At 32.3% G+C, this 23,065-nt stretch overlaps 1 protein-coding gene across 10 annotated transcripts in view; it reads right to left on the bottom strand.

The window, feature by feature from the left end:
* The window catches only part of PCDH15 (protocadherin related 15), an 801,855-nt gene that overhangs the window by 134,704 nt on the left and 644,086 nt on the right, over positions 1–23,065 (bottom strand). For all 10 annotated transcript variants that reach the window (XM_063103018.1, XM_063103019.1, XM_063103017.1 and 7 more), the window contains 2 exons: positions 5,670–5,779; positions 3,544–3,684 (listed from right to left, as the gene is read on the bottom strand). In XM_063103018.1, coding sequence (XP_062959088.1) covers positions 3,544–3,684; positions 5,670–5,779 — 251 coding nt within the window. The remainder of the gene's footprint in view (positions 1–3,543; positions 3,685–5,669; positions 5,780–23,065) is intronic.

Raw genomic sequence — 23,065 nt, 5'->3', positions numbered from 1 at the left:
CAAGGGGTCGGCCCTGTATCTATTTCTTACACATGTCTTAGCAATTTTAGGTTCACTGTACTACTTTTGTCACAACTTCCAATTAAATATTTTCTTTTCTATCATTTCTGGTTTGTGCTTACTCTGTTTGGAATTGCTGTTTCAAACCTTTTCTATTCATTCTTCAGGAAACAGCACAAATGTTAAGCCATTTGAAAAGTCTTCTCTGATCACCATATGTTAGTTGTTTACTTTTCTGTGCTACGTGCCACTATGTACTACTATCAGCCATCACTCTTGCAATATTGTCACTGTTTGTGTCTGCATTGCATTGAACAAAAGATCTCAAAGATAGGAATTTTCTTTCTTTATCTTTGTGTCCTGAAATCCTACTATAGTGCCTGGTATAGTATAGATACTTAGTAAACTATCAAGGCAAAAAATGGTGTAGCATCCAAAGAAAAACACAAATCTCTGCAGGTCCTGGACCAGTGATCGAAAATGTGCTAAGCCTAGAGGTTGTTGTCGAAGGAGAAAAAAAGAGGACTAGTTCATATTTGTGACTTATTAGGATACATTTTTTATCATTACTACTTTTATTTTAGCTAATGAGTGAGTAGACAAAAACTACTTAAACTTTCTCTTTAAATTTATTATTTAATTATTGGGAAAGTTTGCTCTTTATAAAATGTTTTCTGTTAATTTGAATTATTTTCTTCATCATTTATTCATTCATCAGATTATATATTTATTCTACTACCCACTACTTCCAGAAATAATCAATGAAGTTTAAAAGATGAAAGCTAGTAGTTAAGAAAGGGAAAATATATATATATATATATATATATATATATATATATATATATATATATATATATATATATATATATATAGAATCTCTAGATACAAAATCTAAAGTACCTGAGTGGAAATTTAATTCTGTATTTGGTGTCAGCAGCACCTGAGAGTTGCTGCATAGCTCCCATTCTCTCAAATTCATTAACTGGGATAACATTTTCACTCATTCAACAACTACTGTTGATATCCATGGATTGAAATATGAATACAGGGATTGGAGGAAGAAGATTGGGAAGGGTATATAGTTTTTGAATCTCCCTGAAGCCCCCTCATTGCAAACAGATGGCACTTTGGATAGGCAAGTGTTGGGAAATTGTATACTCCTGCATGCCAAGACATCTTGCTGAGTTCACTGGAGTTGCAAGGCCCTAACCGTTTTTTCACATGGGAGGGATACAAGACTGTTTATTTAACTGGCATTTCTGAAAAATGGGATAAAGTCTGAAGTGTTTTAAATATTTTTAGTGGTGAATTTATAAAATAATCTCTAAAATTTTCTATTTTAATTTTTAACTTGCCTTTTAATATTAAATTCATTTGCAGCATGCTTGTAAAACTTACTTTGAGAATGATTTCATTAACAAATTCTTCATAAAGAAATCACAATAAAAACACCTCTTTAATGAGTTAAACTTATTATTATACTTTTATTTATATGATATGCAGTAGAGCTAACGATGACAGGGCAACTAATTCTGAAGCAGGGATGAACCTTTATACAACTAATTAATTAGCCTCAATTTACATAATGTCATTATTTGCATAGCTAATGGACTGGAGATTGATTATAACCGTTATTAGCAGTCATTAATAAATGAAACAATGTTTGAAATGCATGGGCTTATATTTCAAACTTAAGAATCAAAGGTCAATCTTGAAATGTTAATAACAATTTTCAAAGTATCAGGCATTAAAACTAACATTTACCTTTTAGACTTCATGCTTTTCTGAGAGGATAATTTATGAATTTGTTAATTGATTTCACCTCTAAATGCATACTGGGGCACATACAAGTATGGTCATGTGCATTAGATAATCTTTTATTAGCCTAACATTTATGTTTAAATTACAGTAATGGGAGCTAGTTGTATTATATTCACACATGAGAACTTAATGTATCTCTATTCCTGGAAATCACAGGTTTTTCTTGAAAAATACCAGGTTTTACAATCTAAATATTTAGCAAAATTTTCTCTCCAAAATCAACTGTTCCTTTGTCTCAAAGAAAGACGACAACTGTAGTTTTCAATTAATCTTTCCCATTTATTTGTATTTGTGATAAGATAGGTTACGTTATGTAAGTTAGAGCTACTCCAACCTTTCGGCTTCTCATTTAGCCAATTCAATTTGCAATTTAAAGTATCTTCTATAGTTTTTTTAAAAATGTAATTGTCAGCAGTTTAAAGATTTTAAAAACTCAAAACTTAATTAAGCAATTTAATTATGCTAGAGATGCATAATCATTGAGGACAATGTAGTTTCTTTAAATTTAAGACACTGTGTATAAGCTGATTTTTCAAATGATTTGGTTGTTCCTTTACAAGTAACTCTACACTGGATCAGGGTGAGGTTTGCAATAAATGAAAAGGAGTGTTTTATTTTCATGATCATCAAATGCTGAACTGATACAAAAAAAAATCTATAATGCATCTTTTGCTTTTGCTTTCATTTTCCTCTCCTTTCTTTCATGCTGCCTGGGCTCTCTCATGCTCACTCTCGTTCCTTGTTCTTTTTATTCCTCTCGGTCCTTCTCGTGATGCTGATTGATGTAATGCTATGATATGACCCATAGGGATGATCCCAAGGTAAAGATGAATGCTTAAGGTCCCATTACCCACTTCACATTCTATCTGGGCGTCTAGTCTACTAACAGTTAAATTAAATCTGGTTTTCTTGGGTCTTCTAGATTTTAAAAGGGTTGCTGTGATTACATAAGGATGGATTACTTACATGCAAAACAGTATTACCTCAATGGATGGAAAAGAATAACATTTATCCCATTATTGGTAACATCTCTTAGCATCTGTGTCAGCCCCTTCACAAATTGACTTTTAGTTGCTTCTCTGTGTGGATAAACTATATTATGCTGAAAAGCTGAAAAAAGATTTTAGAGTCTCAAGATGTCACAAGATGCTTAAATCTCTGACTGTTCATTTACTGTCATGTATTTAAAATCACTTAACCTTTTCTTATTTTGTCTTTGTAAAATGGTAATAATTCTCATCTCAGAAATGTGTGTGGATTCAGTATGGTGCTACATGTAAATTACAATAAATATTAGTCACTAATTTTCAGATGCTTTTTCTCTGCTCTCAGAAAATATAAGTACAAGAAGCCACACAATTCAAGCAATGTCTAGCAGTAATGCATCCATTAACAACATATATTCCAGAGGGTTATCCAGAGCTTGACAGCGGGATTAAAAATAACGTTTATTACTTAACATACACAGATAATGGTGGTGTTTTAACAATATTGTACACAAAGATTGAAAACAGTGTTTTATAGCTCTGACATTTCAGGAGTATGAAATCACTCCCTACATTGTTATATATCAGCTGTTAAAATGAACGGGAAATCATCTCCAAGTATTAATGATCTTCTTACATTCTCTACTGAGAACTTCATTTGAGATATATATATTTCATTAGAAAATCAGCAGAAACACCAAAAATTCTTATAAAACCCATAAGTGATATAACTTACTTTTTGAAGGAACTCGGAGATTGGCAAGGACCACTTCCAGTGAATCAGCTTGGACTCGAAGTACATAGCTCGTCCTTGTCTCATAATCCAGTGGGGCATTCACAAAGATAACACCTGTGATGTTATTAATTCCAAATTTATCTAGAATTTAAAATATAATTCCTTGGTCATTTTCTTCACACTGTAAGGAATAAATTCTCTTTAAAAGGCCCAGTGATCTCAAAAACACTAGAGACACTGTAACAAGAGCAATGCAAAAAAGTGACAAAATGCTGGCTGCTGCAAACTATGTTACAGCTCTTGAAATGATCAACATCACTGTTTCCCTATGAAATTGTAGATTTTGTTTGTTTGTTTTGTTTTCTTTTGAGATTCTCTTAGAAATCAATATTTCTATGGTCGATTACTTTTGGGGAGCACTGAATAATATACCCCTCATCATAAATTCAGATGGTCTTCAACCATACTAGAGGCTTTCAGAAACTTTGTTTCAAAGAAACTAATTTAATTTTGTTTAAGCAAGTATCTTCTTATCTTACTATGCATTGTTATAGTCTTTATAATTTAATGCATCTTATCTGGTACGTTTAGTGTTCTGCTATAAACACATAAGAAGTATGTTTAGTGTTCTGCTATAAACACATAAGAGAATAAACTACACTTTAAATTGAGTCAACTAAAATTTAGAGAAAAACAATGCATTATTCTAAATATCTTAAAATATTTGCCCTGATGTCTATTTTTTTACTAAATTTGTACACACATATTTAAGTTAAAAGCAGAACACATTGGTAAACATTATAATATCCTACCACTTGCACTCTCCATATCATTTCTTCACTTTATTTTTCTCCATAGAATTTATCACCACTTATAATACTATATATCGATGTGTTTAATAATTTTTACTGTTTACCTTGCCTTATCAGGCTGTTAAATTCTATGAGGGCAACCATTATCTATTTTGTATACTGTTTTATCTCTAGTGGCTGTAAGAATACTTGGTGCCTAACTTGTGCTCAATAAATATTTGTTGAATGAATTAATAAATAAATACCTTGAATGTAAAATAGTCATTGTGAGGAAGAGAGGTTAAGAAATAGAGCCACTTTGCTGTCTTCAAGGAAAATAACAGATGGAATCAAAAAGAGAAAGTATCAGAACAGATTGAAAAATCATAGCTTTAGTCAGATGTTGGAAGTCCAAGGAAAAGGAAGTTCAGTTGCATTTAAGGAAGAAGCATAGCAACACAGTAGAAACAAAGAAGAAAGACAGTAAAATTAAGATATTGAGTACTTGCTGTAGTGGCAGCAATTTCTAATAAGTGTTGGTTGTTGAAATGCTTTAAATATGACTTTATGATTTCCTTGCAAACTGCCTAGTGGCATTAACATCCATTTATTTATTAAATATTTAATGTTAATTTATCTATTAGATATATATTAACAATTTCTTTAATACCTACAATATGCTAGGCTATTCAGCATATCAAAAGAGAAAACAGAGGACAATTAACCTATGGATAATAGGTGAAACATAATCAATGAGAAAGACTGAACTATGAGATTATCCCAGATCCTAGCAAACTGCCATGATTCTTGTGAATAGCTGACAAAACTAAAATTATTTGTTTACTTATAATCAGTAACTGTATGTCTACTTTGGCTGCTTGGAAATCATATTATATAATATGCAAAGTTTTTAATGTAAATGCAGTTGTTTTGGCATTCACAGTTATTTACAATTCTAAAATTTCTTCAGTATGAATTAAGGTATGACATGTTGCAAGGGTCATGGAAAGTATAGATAGTGAGGAGAGACTACAGTAGGCAATAATCATGACTAAAAGCTGAAAGTACGATGCATTAATGCTGAAGAAATGTCATTAAAATACCACCAAATGAGGGGAAGGAGAAGGCTTCTAGAATTAGATATTTAAGGGGGAAAAAAAATCACTTTGGCTAACATAACTGGATTTTCCATCAAGTTCAGCATATATAGTTACTAATTACATTTAAGATGGGAACAACTTTATTAGAATAAAATAGGATAATAATAATTCAATCTAAAATTAATCCAAACATAAGTTTATTGGTTTATGGTGAAAACACAGACTATCTACTCACCTTCTTCATTTCCTGAAACAATGGAGTACACAATACTTTGATTGATGGCCGCAGCAGAAATAACACCAACCATGGTCCCTCTGTTTGCAAGTTCGCTTACTGGAGGAGGTCTGCAGTTGTAGAGAAGATGATTTATTTATTTTTTTAAGGTTATTTTTAAAACCAACTTTAGGTGCACAGAGAAATTGAGAGGAAGGTTAGAAATTTCTCATATACTCTCTGTCCCAACACATGCATTGTCTCTTCCGTTGTTAATATCCACATTGTTATATTTGTGGCAATAGATAAATCTGCATTGACACATCATAATCACACAAAGTTCATAGTTTACATTAGGCTTTACTCTTGGTGTTGTACATTTTATGGGTTTGGAAAAATGTATAATGACATGCATCCACCATTATAGAATCATACAGAGTATTCTCGTTGTCCTAAAAACCCTCTGTGCTCTTGTTATTCATCCTTCCCTCAATCCACCCCCTGGAAACCACTGATCTTTTTACTTTTTCCATGGTTTTGCTTTTTCCAGAATGTCATATAGTTAGAATCACGTATTATGTAGCCTTTTCTGATTGGCTTCTTTTACTTAGTAATATGAATTTAATGTTCCTCTATGTCTTTCCATAGCTTGATAGCTCACTAGCTCATTTCTTTTTGTGCTAAATAATATTGCATTGTCTAGATTGTACCACAGTTTACTTCCATAAATGAAGACATATTGGTTGCTTCCGTGATTTGGTGATTATGAATAAAGCTGCTATAAACATCCCTGTGCAAGTTTGTGTGTGACCATAAGTTTTCAACTCCTTTGGTTAAATACCAAGGAGCATGATTGCTGGACTGTATAGTAAGACCATATTTACCTTTGTAAGAAACTGACAAACTGTCTTCTAAAGTGGCTTTACCATTTTGTATTTTCTCAAGCAATGGATGATGAGAGCTAAGTAAAAGAAGCCAATCAGAAAAGGCTACATAACACATCCTCATCAGGATTTGGTGCTGTCAGTGTTCTGAATTTTGGTCATTCCAGTAAGTGTGCAGTGTTTTTTGTTGTTGTTTTTTTCTTTTTTATCATCTATTGTATAATGATTGAGTTTTGAATTTAATAATAGAATGTGTTTAGTGTTATGTGTGTATATGTGTGTGTTCATTTGAATAGTACTATTATCTGAAATTTTCAAGGAAGTACCACCTTTAGGCTCCAGCCCTAGCAAGCTGTGTTCAACATCATGCAAATACACTTGGTTAAGAATGTGTTATCACCAACATCATTTTTAATTGTGTCATATGTCATACAGAATTCTTTTCACTTGTCTACAAAGCACCAACTGGACTAAAATCAATAGATGGATACAATTTTCTACCTCAACTTGCTAAAATTAAACATTGCTCTTGTGTTGTTGATTTAACATATCTAAGCAAATGGTCTTCACATGTTTTTTTCTAGCCCTTATTCCTGACTTACTGCAAAGCCTAACTGTATCAAAAGTATTTGAATGAACAAAAATTCACATTTCCTTTGAATTCACTTATTTTCTTTAATTGTAGCCATATTATGGCCCTAGAAGTATCGTATCTACCTAATTTCAAAAATGTATTTTTAACAATACATTATTTTATTTTCAAAATATGTTTTATTTTTATAATATTGGTTACTATAACTAGGCTATTATAACTTCATCTTCATAAATTAATACCAAATGATCTCTTCTAGAATTCACATGTATTTTGTCATCCCTCTGCAGTAGATTTAGAAAGTTATTAAATACAAGATCTTAACCACATCTCTAGATCTTTTTCTAGTCTAGTCCAGTCAATATCACACATCTGATTTCTGTAAACTTTAGCCTCTATTCTCAAGTTGATAAGACAAATCCCATTGCCATTTCTTTCACATTTTTTTAGTATCCTTTTCATATTACCTCTAATTTTTTCTCCATCCTTTCAGTTCTTCTATTCTAAATTTCATTGTGCAATTACATTGTGCTTTCATTAAAACCTTTTATAACAAATCTTGAACTACAAATATAGTCTGAAAAATTGTGTACAACTCTTTATAAACATCTAGTACAAGTCACTTGGTTTTGTTTGTTTGCTTTTTTTTTTTCTTTTTTCTTTTCTTTTTTTTTTTTTTGCCACTGTAGTTCATATGCTTGGCTTATTAGGTTAACTGAATGCAAGGTGATCTCACTTACAGATTTTCTAGTACTTATTAACCATCCGTATATTCATTGCATGCCTAATAACTATTTCTTTCTAAAGAATAAGAACCAAACTATATCATTTTTAATTAAAATAATTAAGTAGATATTGATTTATTTAACTTATTTAACTTATATTATTTATTTATTTATTTTACTCCCCATGTTTACTGCCTTCTTTTCAGAACAACATCCAGATATTGTTTTGAATAATCATGCCTCCTCCATTCTCAGTCTAAGTTGTTTAAGTAAGGCTGACCCAATCCCAGAGTGTCTACATGGATAGACACATTACTCATCTCTGACTAATAAGGACACTTTATCCTTTGCTCAGTGTTCATGTGTGGTATATGTTTCATGCAAAACCAATAAAATTCCTATCCATAAATTTTATTGTAATTATTAGAAAATAAAAGTATTCTCTTTATTTTTGCTAGAATTTTAATATTGGTAACCTAAGAGAGGGTTCTTTTTGATAATACCAACACCAATAAATGAGCAAAAGGTTGAAAATAGATCCTCTGTACTTTGACTAGTATTGTAAATACAGCTATACCTGAAGACAGGTAAGTTCATTTCAGTTGCTGAGACAATAAATTCTCTTTTATTTCTCTGTTATCTAGAATCTCTATCACTTCCAATCAAGAGTCTCAACTAATTAAAATAATTGTTTAGATTAGAAAATGATACAGTTTGCCTAGGTAGATCTTTCTAAAATGATGTATTTATAACATGATTATATTCCATAAGCAATTTATCTAGACATTATCATAGTGTTGGTTCACTGAAAATCAGGATGTCATAGGTAAACTTTAACCTAAAATAATAGAAGTCTACCCCCAAAAGGAAGGCACTTAGAAAAGTGACACTAGGTTAGTTTTGATGGACTGCTTTGATTATGTACAGATAAATTTTTGTCCAATATTACAGATTACAAAGATACATTAAGACTATTTGCTTCTGTTACATTGCTTATTGGATGACCATGGTGATTTTAAATCATTAAACCTGGAAAGATTTAAAATTAGAGAGCTATAGAAATAAGCTGGGGCAGAGTCCTAAGAGGGGCCTCAATTATCTCTCCATCCTGTCTTCCTGCACTTGCGTATTTCTCTCCTCTTGCGTGAAGGTCACATCACAACTTGCTTCTGACCAAGAGAATACTGCACAATTACCTCAGTGATTACATTACATAAGACTGTAACTTGTAACTTTAGTAGTGCTGGCAGACTCTCTGACTTATCCCTTGTTGAATTTGATGAAGTGAGCTGCCATATAGTGTAGTCTACAAGGCAAGAAACTGAAAGTGAAGCCTGGCTAATAGCCAGCAAGGATCTAAGCTCCTCAGTTCAACGTCCCACAAAGAACTGAATCCTGCCAACAATCACTTGAGCTTGGAAGTGGACCCTTGTTTCACTGAATCTCAGATGAGATTCTAGCCCTGGCCAACCCTTTGATAAAAACCATGTGTGAAACCATAAAACAGAGGACACAGCTAACCCATGCCTGGATTCCTGACCTACAGAAACTTTAAAACGGTAACATGTCATCTGAACCCATTAAGTCTGTATTAATATTATTACACTGCAATAGGTAGCTAATAAACATGACTTAGATATTAGAGCAATGAATTGTTAATTGTCTTATGTCAGATCAAATTACATACATCTTTTCAAAATGTTCAACATAAGAAAAGATATGTTAGTCATATCATCAGGTAATTTTTCAAAAACTGAAATCTTTTATGTGGAAGTAGACATTGCTTAAATTGTTTGTCTATTTTGTTAGTGCGCACATGAGATAAGAGTTAATTTTTTTTGCTTTCCATAGTTAATCTGTTTACTCATTCTTATAAAGTACAGAAATATGATGACTGCAACTAATACACCTTTAGCTTTAGCTTTAACATTAGAAAAATGCCATCGCATTTTGAACATTAAAAATAATATTTTGTGTGCATTTTTGCTACCTCAACTCTATGATCAGGATGAAAATAATTAATACTGGAAAAAAATAACTGGCATAATATAAGAAGGCATTTAAATCCTATGCATACCACTAAAACACTTAAAATTTTATTTGTTAGTAAATGTTTACAGCAGAATTACTTCTAGACTAAATATCTTCTCACTAACCTTTGTGTTAATTGTTCCTGCACACTTCTTTCTACCAGAATCAAAACATACTATAAAAATGCAATTTTTTCCTGGCTAGTATTAAATGAACCTCTATGATAACATGTATTAGATTACAAAATCTCAATTCCTTTCTTTTTATTGCCGGGAAGAACCAATTTTATTATTGTTTTATGCCCTGGAAAGTACCAGGTACATGACTGGGGCAAATTACATACTCTCTTTGGAGGTACATGTGTGTTGATACAAAATAAAGGAGTTGGTATATATATCAGGATACTTAAAGACAAATGGACAGAGAAGGTAGAAACAACCAAATTGAATAAAGTGGGCTGGGTATAAATTAAGAGAAAGAGGAATGGAAATAAGAAATTAGATACTGCATAACTACTATGCAATAATGCAAGTCCAGTGTGATTTTTCAATAGACAAACAAAATTCAATTTTTTATGTGAATTCTACAAACTTTAAAATTTTTACAGCCAATAGAAATTTATTTTTAAAAGCAGTGGGTGACATATTTGATTTCTAGCCACATGGTTTATGATTTTTAGAGTAGATAAATGATTTCTAACGTTTTCCAGTTCAACCACTCTGAGTCTTATAAAATGTGATTTATCATTCCCTCTTTTCTTGCTATTGTGTACAATCAAAATCTATTGCTAAATTTCAGAAGCAATTAATTATGGCCAAATAAAGGATTTCTCAGAAGAAAGGTTTATTTTTTGTATTTATTCATTTATTTGGAGGTGGCTGGCCTGTACCTTGGTGTTATCAACACAGTGCTCCAAGCAACAGACCTAACTAGCCAGCCCCTTTTTCTTTTTAGAAAACAAATCTCTTCTCTCACTTTTAATTCCTATACCTGCAATTCATCCATTTATAATAGATAATGCATCACTAGTCCTCTTCCAATTGATTGAACTTTTTAACACCTGATTCAAAACAAATGGTTGCTGGGTGTCTGAAATTCTAGAACTCTATTTTTCAAAGCTAGATTTACTGCCAGTATCATTGACAAAAAGCACTCTTAAAATAAAAGGAATACTTGAAACAGACAGGGTTTAATAATGGAACTATACAGTTTTACTAATGAAGCATAAGAGTCAAGGGACCAACTAAATTCCTATTCCACAGACAAGGATTGCTAAGAGCATGGTAAACTTTTTAACAAATATGGACCTCCAACACTGTAGAGACTAATGGTTTTACACTTTATCAATGGCCTCAGTAAGGGCCTTCATCTAAGGCTCTTTCGCAAGGCTTGATCTGAATTGGGTTTGGTGCCGCTGATCCCATCACTGGTTCCTGTTACCCCCCAAGGGGCACACTTTGAACTTTATTGGCTATTTTAATCAAAATCCACAGGTTTTGACTAGAATTCCAAAATCACTTAAACTAATACTTAAATAGAAGCCTAAAACATTTCAATTAAATAAAACACAGTTATGATAAATACCAAATTTAAATTTTATTGGTTCATTAATGCTACTATTTGCATTCTTTGTACCACCCTAAATTTTTCATGTAAAACGGCTGTGTATTTTTTAAATTAATGGACTTTTTTTTTTCCCAATGTGATTGATAAACAAGTTAAAATAACTATACTCTTCTATAATGCCCATGCATTCCACTATTTATAACTCCTTCCCCCAAATCTTGGGGGTCTATGAATTCTTTTTTATTTCCTTATTTTCTTATCATTTATTTATTTTTTAATTGACGATTACAGTTTATGTGTGTGTGTGTGTGTGTTTGTGTGTGTGTGTGTGTGTGTGTGTGTATTTATGGTGTACAACATGATGTTTTGAAATATATATATACGCATTGTGGAATGGCTAAATAAATCAACTTAACATTTGTATTGCTGTTAGCAATTTTCAAGTATACAATGCATTGCTATTAACTATAGTTACCATTTTGTACAATAAATCTCTTGAACTTATTACTTCATCTGAGTGAAATTTTGTATTTTTTGAATATCTCCTCAATCTTCCACCCACCCCAAACCCAGCCCCTGCTATTCTACCCTCTGTTTTTATGAGTTCAACTTTTTTAGCTTCCACATATATGTGAAATTATGCAGTATTTGTCTTTCTATGCCTGGCTTATTTCACTTATAATAATGTCCATCAGGTTTATCCACATTGTTGAAAATGACAGGATTTTCTTCATTTTTAAGGATGAACAATATTGCATTGTGTATATATACCACATTTTCTTTATCCATTCATCCATTGATGGACACTTAGGTTGATTCTATTTCTTGGCTGTTGTGAATAATGCTGTAGTGAAGATGGGAGTGCAGACATCCCTTTGTCTAATAAACCAGTTAAAAAACTGGGAAAGTACCTAAATAGATACTTCTCAAAAGATGACATAGAAATGGTCAATAGGCATATAAAAACATACTCAATATAACAAATTATCAGGAAAATGCAAATTAAAGGCCACAAAGAGATATCACCTCACACCTGAGAGAATGTCTATTAATAAACCCATTTCATATAACTTCATATAACTTGTATGTGAGCGTAATCTGTCTTACTGGACTCAGGAGTTAGTAACACTGCAGCCCAGGATGCAGTGTGAAAGTGTTTGGACTCCTTTCCTGCTGGTTGGCACAGTGACGTTCTCTGCTGTCCTCCACACAGGGGGAGTCCTCCCTTGAAATGGGTTATTAATGAACTTGCTTCACTCTGACCTAAAAATCTCCTGTTCTTCACCTACTCATCTCTCTCCTTGCCCTAAATTTCTAGCAACCATTGATCTTTTTTACTGTCTTTATACATTTTCCTTTTATAGAATGTCATATTGTTGGAATCGTAAGGTATACAGTCGTTACAGACTGTCTTCTTTCCTTAGCTGTAAGCATATAAGGTACATCCACATCATTGCGTGGCTTGATTTCTCATTTCATTTTATTGCTGAATAACATGATACTGTATAGATGTACCCAAAACAGCTGCATTTTAGTAGGAAGAAAACTGATTAAACTAACTGAAATTCTTTTGTTTAAAAATAAATCTTTGCAGATAAAGTATGAACCAGAAAAGTTAACTTCTTTGAAATTTATGTGCAAAATACTTAAAAAATAATTTTCCTTATGGAGATATAAATAAATTCATAAATATATTTTTAACATTTATAATTGCTTTTCAAAAAAATGATTGCAAGAAAACTTTTAATTAAATACACTTTAACAAATCTGAGTCATCCAAGTAATGACTATTCTAAAATAACATAATTTGAAGTGTCCAAATGTTAGATCCAATTTTTACAGTATAAATATAGATGAAACAATTATTCTACAATTTAAAATCTACTTTTATTGCTGGGTTCAAGAAGCAGCAATAAAAGTAGATGTTACGCGTGTGACATACAGCTCCTAATTATTTTAAATGCTATGCAGTTTAGGATATAAAAGTGTTTGTAAATAGATACTATAAAATTTCAATGGGTTTCAATCTGGCTCTATTGCTTTCTTTCTATTGAGACAAATCTAATTCATTTTGATATGTTCAAATTCAATATATTTGTAATTCAGTATCAATTAAGGAATGGTTTTTGTATTTATTATGAGGGAACTTAATGAAAATAGAAAGAAAAAAAATCACCCACTAGAACTATTATTGGTAACCTTGCAGTAGTTTCATCAAAGAGATCTAATTTTACATATTTCACTAAGAAAAACAGCTTTAAAAAGACTTGAATCAGAAGAGAAACACCAGCTCTCACAGAATTCTTAGGATGACTGCAGATGAGAAAATAAGTAAAGCACTAAATGGTTAGGCACCGCTTTTCACATCTTTTCCAAAAAGTGCTTACCATCATTAAGAGTTTTGCTTCTGTTTAGATCCATAAAACATCCTCATCTTGAAGATGTAAAAACTGAAGTAAACAACTTCTCAAACTATTTGAAAGCTGAAACTGCAATCTAGGCTGTTTGTACGTTCACTTGCTTATTTTTCTCATTAATAGAGTTTATTCTAATCCCTCTTAGTTACTGGCTCTCAAACTTTAAATCTGTAAGAATCTGCTGGAGAAACTTACTAAAATTTTCATATTTCCTGATACCATGTTCAAAAATTCTGATATAGTGCGCCCATGAGATAAGGCTTGATAATATGATTTGTAGAAGTTTCCAGGTAATAAAGATAGTAGAGGTTTGAAAATCGTGCTGTTGAAAAGCAATTCCACTCATATGTGGAATCTAAAAAAAGAAAAAAAAGTGGTTCTTATCAATGTAGAGAGGTAGAGAGTAGACTAATGGTTACCAGAAGACAGGGATGGGGAGTTGGGGTAGAAGAGAAGTGGTGGACTAATGGGTACAAAACTATGCTATCTACCCTAAGTGAATCATTGTACAGTATATGCATATATTGAAACAATTATACTGTACCCCACAAATATCTGTAAGGAAATGTTAAAATATTTTGAATTAATAAAAAAAAATAAAAATAATAACTTCTCGCTCCCTTTTGCCTTTCTCCTTCTTCCCTTTCCTCCTTCTGTCCATTTACCAAGCTTTAGTCCTTACAGCCACAGCGATAGATGCCCTTTCAACAAATTAGAATTAAACTAAGTGCTTCCTCTGATTCTAGAATGTATGGATTTGAATTCTGGCTTTGCTACTTACTAGCTATCTGAGTTTCAGTACAATTTTAGCCTGTCTGACCTTTTCTGTTTAACTGTAAAATGGGGACATTATTTACTAAGTCTACTAAAGGACATTATGTGTACAGTAAGCTTTCTTTATGCCTAGCATACAATAGTTGCTCCCTAACTTATGGCCATTATTAATATTATTTTATAAGCTCTCCTTCTGGAAATTTAGCTTAAATATTATAATGATATATAATATCAGAATTGATATTATATATTGACAGTAGGAACATTGACAGTAGGAACAAAAAATCCTTGAACACTTTTAATCAGTAATAGTCATCTTGGCTTAAATATTGTAAAGTATATCTTCGGTACTCTTATTTTTTTTTTTTTAATTCTCAAGCATGTATCAATTTTACATCTGAAATGAGATACTATTTTCTTTTTACTGTTTTTACAATTTATATCTATAGACAATTTTTTATGTCATTCAAAAACAACTACCAGTGTGGAGCATACTAACATTTATAAAGCAAATGTATTTCACAGGGCCTAGGTTCCAAAGCCCTGTAGTTTCAGGTATAACCTAACTTTTTAAAATTACACATAGAAATATTAAGCTTGCAAAAGACAGGAAACTTTCCCCAGGCTAAAGTCTCGGATGTAGATAAAGAATTGTAACACAGCAAAATTGCGGGCTCAAGTACAGATGTCCTTGGTGCAGGTTAACCTAAAGCTGCTTTATTGTAATATAAAAATAATGAGGAAACTGCCATAGGAAAAGACAATATTTGCTAAGAACAAGCTTTTGTTGGTGGATTGACTTAACCTTTTGCAAACTGCATTATGGAATGTCACTTTGTTATTTTACTGATGTTACCAGCTTCTATTATTAAGCTATATTTAGCCATAACTCCACTATGTTCTTTTTCTGTAACTTTCTGGCCTGGAGAATAAATACTCGGAGAAGACCCCAGTCTCGTGTTATTTTTCAAAGGAGGAATGCCTCTTTCTTATGGGTTCCTGGAAAATTAACTCCTTTGGGGCTTCTCACTGCTCAGGAGAAATGGGCTTTGAGTAATCCTTTGTAACTCCGTCACCCAGGGGGAGAGAGGTCACAAAGAGAGTGCAACATACCAGAGGGGAAGACTGGTATAGGTAGAGGTTATCTCTGAAACTTATAAACAACAACAAAATACAGTGATTTTACTTATAGAGGTTTACTTATTCATTCAATAACATTTATTGAACACATACCATATGCCTGGAATCTACTAGGCAATACAAATACAAAGATCACAGAAGTTGATCCCAGATTCATAGAGCTTATAGCCTCACAGGCAAACCAGAGAGTGCACAATTATAGTAAAATACAGTAAGTGCATTAATGCTAGAGTCGTGGTTAGAAGTTCAGTAGTAAGCATGCACTGTTTCTATTTTCTGTTCCTAAATAACTACAAACTAACTGAGTGGAACCATGTGGCTGCATTTTTAAATGGAATTGCTAGGCATATTCATTCCTAGGTGACTCATTTATCTGCTTGCTAAAAATAGGCTATAATGTATGAGGGTACTTCAAAAAGTTAGTGGAAAAATAGAATTGAGAGATAGTACAAATTTTTCCACAAACTTTTTCACAACTTCTTGTAGGTATTTATACATATAATATATTGAATTGAAAATAATTTTCTATTTTAGCTCATTTATATTTTTCTCCTTATACATTTGAATTTGTGCATTTGATCTTTTCTAAGGTCACTATAGTAAACTTTTGAAACAATCTATTTAATGCTTTTATTTGTTATTTTCTATTGATTATACTATATTCTATGCCTGTAGGTATGAAATAGTCATATGAGAAATTGCCATAGAATCTTGAAATATATTAGTGTAGTCATACAAATAACATCAAAAGGAAAAAAAAATACCTCGATAAAGCATCTTATACTTCAATTTATTCTAAGTTAACAGTTGAATGTACTAGCTCAAAAATAACAATAAAAATAGACATTGTTTTCCTGCCAGAATTTTAAAAAAATAGGGATAAATTAATTTTTCTGGTGTTATTCATACTTTAGGAAGATTGTGAACATTTACAATTATGACATTAAGAGAGCTAATATACAGTCAGTACTCAAGACCTTCACATAGACAAATTCATTACTACTTGAAGATGCGAAGGTACCACATTTTCATTTATATTTTTGCTAATAAAGTTTCAATTAATGAGCAGGGAAGCTTTTAAGGGAGGCTGGAGGAATGGCGAATAAACTGTTGGTGGAAGCCATAAAGATGATGACAAAATAATTATTCAAGGCTAGAAAAATGACAACTCATGTTTGGTAGTTGCAAAACGATTGGCAAAATTGTCACCTGTGGTAACTTGGAAGAGATGAGCGTGTAAACTAATGAAGTTGTCGGTCTGGTTAGGGAGATTTCCAGACAGAATGTTGAAAGGATCTACCTGCTCCTTCTAGATGCACATGATAAGGTTTATAAAAAAGAGAGAGAGATGACCAGAAGTGTCTGTTATGATTCTCCTGTTATTCCGTCATTGCATTTTAGGCAGATATCTTGTGTTTAGTTCACAAGTGTTTGAATCAAGGTAAACTCCACTGGAGGAACCTTGTCCACATTCGGACTTGCCTTAAAGGATGCGATCTAGAACTTTAAGCCTGATGCCATAATGGGACAAAACTTTTGGAAATCCTAAGACCATAATGTTTTTGCTTTGTTTTGTTTTAATTTGTGCATGTGAGAGAAATATAAATAGTTGTGGACAGAAAATAGAAATTGGTTAATTAAAAATAGGCATAAATTTTTCTATTTGCCTATCCTATCAAGAAGTGGAGTCTACTTTGCCCCCCCCATTGAATTTGGCCTGGCCCTGCAAATTACCTTGATCGACATAATGGTGTGTGTGTGTGTGTGTGTGTGTGTGTGTGTGTGTGTGTGTGTGTGTGTGTGTGTGTGTGTGTGTGTGTGTGTGTGTGTATTGGTGGTAACATTTTGTGACTTTAGACCTTAAACTCAAGAAGCCCTGAGGATTCTACTCTGCCCTGAGGCAGCATGTGAAAGTCACCTGGTTTAACTTCCTGTAGGGTAGAAGACTACATGGAGAGAAAGGCCCATCTGTTCCCTAGATCTCACCCACCCACTAGCTAAATGTATATTGAACAAGGTAACCTTAAAGCTCCCCTCTGAGAAAAGTTTAGACAGATTTCTTCCCTACTCTAGGCTCTTAACCTCCCTTTGAGTTTTTACTCTTGAAAACTTGCAAACGTAAAATCTTTCTCTGCCCTTTTGAGATGTAAATCTTTTTTAAAACTTCTTGTCAGGTTTACAACCCAAGGAAATGGAAGCCATCCCTTTGAAATGTAATCATCAGGAAAAATAGTGTCCGTATCTTCTGGTTTCTGTGGAAGGGAACTCTGATGTCTAGTCATGAAGATAGGCAGACATTTAATTTTCTTTTGGGTAAAGCCAATTAGCAAGCACTAATGGCCTATAATCTCCCCACCACAGTTCTTAATAACTCTCTAGACCTTTGTTTCAGCAGAACTGAATTCAGACTAAGTTCTGGCCTCTCTCTCCTATCGCAATAGTCTTAAATAAAAATTTCCTTTCCTGTTTAAATTTGTCAGGTGCCTTTTTTGCTTTGACAGCACCATAAGTGAGTCCAGGTGAGACCAGCAGCAAAACCACTAAGCCAAACCACAGAATCATAAAAAAAAATAGAAAACTATTGTTTTAGGCCATTAAATTTGGAAGGGTTATTATACAAAAATAAGTAACTGATACACAGAGGAAAAAAAATCTTATGCTGAATAAAACTCCAGGAACAAATATTAGACCAGTAGGTCACCAATTATTTACAGAATACTTATCATAAACCAAGTATGATATTTAGAGGTACCAATGATCGTATGATTCAGTTTACCTGTGATAGTCCCTGTTTGTACTCCTCGACCTAGTATTACAGAGTGTACCACTTTACTCTCCAAATTCCCTTTTTTGGACAACAAATTATATGATCTTCACTATACTTAATACTATATGGATATAGTAAAGTAGAAAATTTTGACTTCTCACTTAAGAAATTTACAATCTATTTAGTGAGACAGACCATATATATAATAAGAATTTTGTTCTGAATTATAGATTATTTGACATGAAGATAGTGATTTCTGCTTTCCCTTGTTTGCAATTAAATATTTCCTATCACTCTATTTTTGTGCATGTGATTTTGGTTTATATACATTGTTTAATGGCACAGAGCCATGTGTGAAAAGTTTACCCAAAATAAAATGCAGTATTAGAAGAAGATGAAGTAAATGGCACAGCTATTAAGCACCAGAGGAGTTTGGAGATGAATGACCTTACCGTTACAAATTGGTGGTAAAAATATCATGATTGCAAAGAAATATTTAAATTACGTAAAAATTTACGATCTGTACAGAATGTAGAAGCATCGAGTGATCTCCCATACAGAACCTCTGCAATGTCATTTGCCTGTTTAACACCATTCAATGTCTTCAAATTTCTCTATGGTAATGAACAGGTCTTTAATACGGCTCAATAAGTTTCTTCACAATCTAGCTCTACCTATTTCTCCAGACTTATCAACTTAAGATTCTAATTCATATGCTATTTCTCCTCAAAAATATGTTGCATTAATTACTAATAAATTAAAATCAGTGTATCGTATTATGTGGTTTACTTGAATCAAAATTTCCCACATATATGATGCAATGAAAGAAGAATGGGCCATAAAATCGCACTCTTTATATTGAAAAGGCTGTCCTAAATTCTGAACAGTAGATTCAAAGTGAATTGTTTGGACCTGAGTCCTTTGTTACTGGAAGGCTTGTTTCACTCTGCTAAATAAAGCAAATGCCAAACCATGCATAACCTTGAACATGTGAAGGAGAAATTAAATTCCATTTGGGGACAGAAGGCCTATGAAAGTTGTAGTGAAGAATTGTCAGTCATTTTTTCAGTGGTTAAACAGGCAAAACATATTGTTTGAGGGATGATTTTCATAGCACCATAAAAAGGCAGGAAAGGTTATTTTCGGGTAAAGTCAGCTCTCATACTGAACAATAAATCTAAATTAAAATAGCAAACAATTTTAGCAATCAAGTGATGCTCTCTGCATATGAGTTTGTTTTATATTATATTAATACTTTTCAGATAGCTTCTTTTTTATTTTACATTTTTTACAATAAAGACCAATGGTTCTCCCTAAACTATGGTCCTCATTGATTAAAAATCTTTCCTTGGAATCCCCAAGTCCAAACTTGTATGGTTTGTATAAGAATGATGCCCGTGTTTGTCAGTGTAAGGTACTGTTAATTCTTTACAAAATCTACTCTCATTTTATTCTTCAATATGAAGACTTGTGAAAAACTTATTTTAAATATAAATTCTATACAACTTTTACATTGTTATTTATCACAAAATTATTTTTTTATTAATAAGCAAAGTACAAATTTTTTACTTTAATAGGAAAACCAACAGGATTATTTTTTGATTAAAGAGTCTTTAAATTTTTTAAAATGTCAAGAGGTTCATACGTACAATATTCTTACTTTGAATTTGAAACATTAAATGATAGAAATTAAAAATGACTCCCAATATTTTCTCCAAAACTCGTAAAGTATCCTCTTGTTCAAGAGGTTAACAAAAATACCTGAGGGATATTTGCACTTTAGAAAAATTTCACTTTAAAATACGTAATTCTTTAAAAACGAATATGGTTTTAAACCACGTAAATCCTTAATAATCAAGGTTGATACATTTCCCTTTTAAATGACTATCAAAGGTCTATCTATATAGGGAGCTTTTTTTGAATATTTGTAAATAATTGTTTTTGAGAAATATTTTTGGATAAATTGTGTGTGACACCGCATTTTCCAACCAAAATCAATATTCGCATTTAGACATGATCTATTCCAGAAGTGTTGACCTTTCCATGATATTTACTTCTAAACTTGAGCTACAAGAGTCTATCTAATACCAAGTGATATGATATATTTGAAGTATTATCAGGATTTGGGTCTTTCTGTGTAGGTTAAATGAAGGGCACATAAAATAAATTTACTGACTTTGAAAATGTCATTGTTTTTCAGAAGATTGAGTAGGTAATTGTTTGAAAACCTCTTGTCAAACATGGGCATGTGGCAGCAATAAGAGTATGCCTCGCAGACCTTCAATTTTAGGAAGCAGAATTGATCAAGAAAACTTGCAATTGTAAATTCTCTGCCCCTCTGAGATGTATATCTTTTTAAAAACTTATTACCAGGTTTACAACCCAGGAATGTCCTTGTCAGGGACATGGGAGCCATTCCTTTGAAATGTAATCATCAAGGAAAATAGTGTCTGTCCCTATCTCCTGGTTTTTGTGGGAGGGTAGGAAACTAACTTTGTTGCCAAACCTTGGTCCAAGTTGCAAAACTACCTCTCCTGTGAGCATAGGAGGAAATTTACTTTTCTTTTGGGTAAAGCAATTAGCAGTTGCTGTGTTTTGAAATCTGTGTTTGTACACAGGACATATTTCCTAGGAGCTGCTTGCAGAGATAATGGTTGAGAATAGCAGAGAGTCTAAGGCAGGTCCCTTGCTAGAAGACACAGTACTTTTCTGACATTTGACTATGATTTGAGAACTACCCAATTGTCTTGCAAAACCATACATAAATGACCCAGTTGTCTAAGACGTTTCTACCTAACCTTCCCTTCCTCTTCTTTACTTGGGTTGAGAATGCATTCTGGTCTGAAGTTTCTCCCAGCCTTACCCTACTTGTTCCCCAATTCTCTCACACAGATATTTCCCCTAATAAAATACATGCTTGTTAAACCTCATCTTATTGCTGGAGGACCTGAACTAAGACAGTATTTTAAAGGGATTAACATTTAAAAGGATTGTTAGTATTTTGAAAAATACATGATAAATTTAAAATATTCATGAATGTAAGGACAAAGTTTTAAGGAAAATAAAGATAAAAAAATTAATAGATATTAAGATAGAATTTTAGTATCTATTAAAATAGGTCTTATATTTATATTAATATGACAATGAACAAATTGAATACATTTAATATGTATATATTTATGTATAGATAAAAATTTTAAAAGGAAACCTTGAGGGATAAAGTTAACTATTATTTAAATATAATAACAATGTAGAAGAGCTTGCCATATGTTGTAGGGTGCATTAAATTAGCATGAGGAACTTAAATGAACATTTCTTTCAAGTCAGCAGCTACACATGGTTACTATCACTCTTTTGTTCCACATTAATGACAGACACTATCAGTTATGCAGTTTTCTTTCCTAAAAAGAAAACTTGTCAGGATGCCTGTTAATACTTAGGAGAACATTTTTTTTGTCACTCCCTCAAATAGTGTGTTTAAATCAATTTCAGTCATACTATTTGAGAGAGAGAGTGAATGCAAAAAGTGATGAAGGTTCAGAAAATAATGTGTAGAAAATAATTTAAAAGAATAAATACAGTAATAATAATTTTGGCATAAAGATTAATTTCTCAACATTCATGCCTTTGCAAAGATTGAAGGGGGCAAGTTCTTCACAATTCTAAGATTTTGAAAGAGCCTAGTCAACCTTGTAGCAAGGATATTAGATAAATCAAGTATTGAATTATTAGGTCAACTAAATGGTCTGTATGATCTGTTTAATTTATTGTGTGATATGAGTCTCAGAACAGAATTTTTATGAGTAAGATTAACCTATTTTTCTCAATTCCAGTGAAAACCAAATTAGGAAAAAAGGATTTAAATAAAGATATGATATTGCATACATATGCAAATAAAGAAACTTTCTAATCTCTTGAATGGTAATAACTTAACATTTATGGTTACAGCATTTACGTGAAGTAGGGGCTATTACCTGGATTTAATTCATTGCAAAAAAGGAAAAAAAAAAAAAAAAGAAAGAAAGAAATTGAAGCCAGTTAGACATGATTTTGAGAAAAGGGAAGCAGAGGATGTTTCAACAACAAAGAGTAAAAAAAATGTCATTAACTCTTTAAGAGATTTGTTTCAAGGTTAGGAAAGGAAGAACAGAGAAAGATTACATAGGACATGTAAACACTAAGACACTAATATTATTGATATATCCTTATATGTCAAAAAGAGAAACTGAAAGAACCAAATAAATGTGAAACTGCGTGAGAACACAGATTTGCTATTTATATATTTTTGGGGGTTATATGTATTCTAAAATATATGGATGCTTGTTTGCGGTTGCAGAAAGGACTACTATACAGTCTGAATAGAATGTATATTTGAAAAGTTTTAAGAACTCAGTGTTTTCTAGATTTTGCAACTGTTCATCTAATCACAGAGGAAGCAGATGATGCCTTGATCCCCCATTTAATCTAATTAAGTGACTCTATGAAAGACTGGTTTGAAGGGGTCATGAAATTAACAAAACT

Source organism: Cynocephalus volans, chromosome 7 (genome assembly GCF_027409185.1).
Source record: "Cynocephalus volans isolate mCynVol1 chromosome 7, mCynVol1.pri, whole genome shotgun sequence".
NCBI lineage: Eukaryota > Metazoa > Chordata > Mammalia > Dermoptera > Cynocephalidae > Cynocephalus > Cynocephalus volans.
The sequence above is the reverse complement of the archived record's forward strand: the minus strand, read 5'-3'. Positions and strand labels throughout refer to the sequence as shown.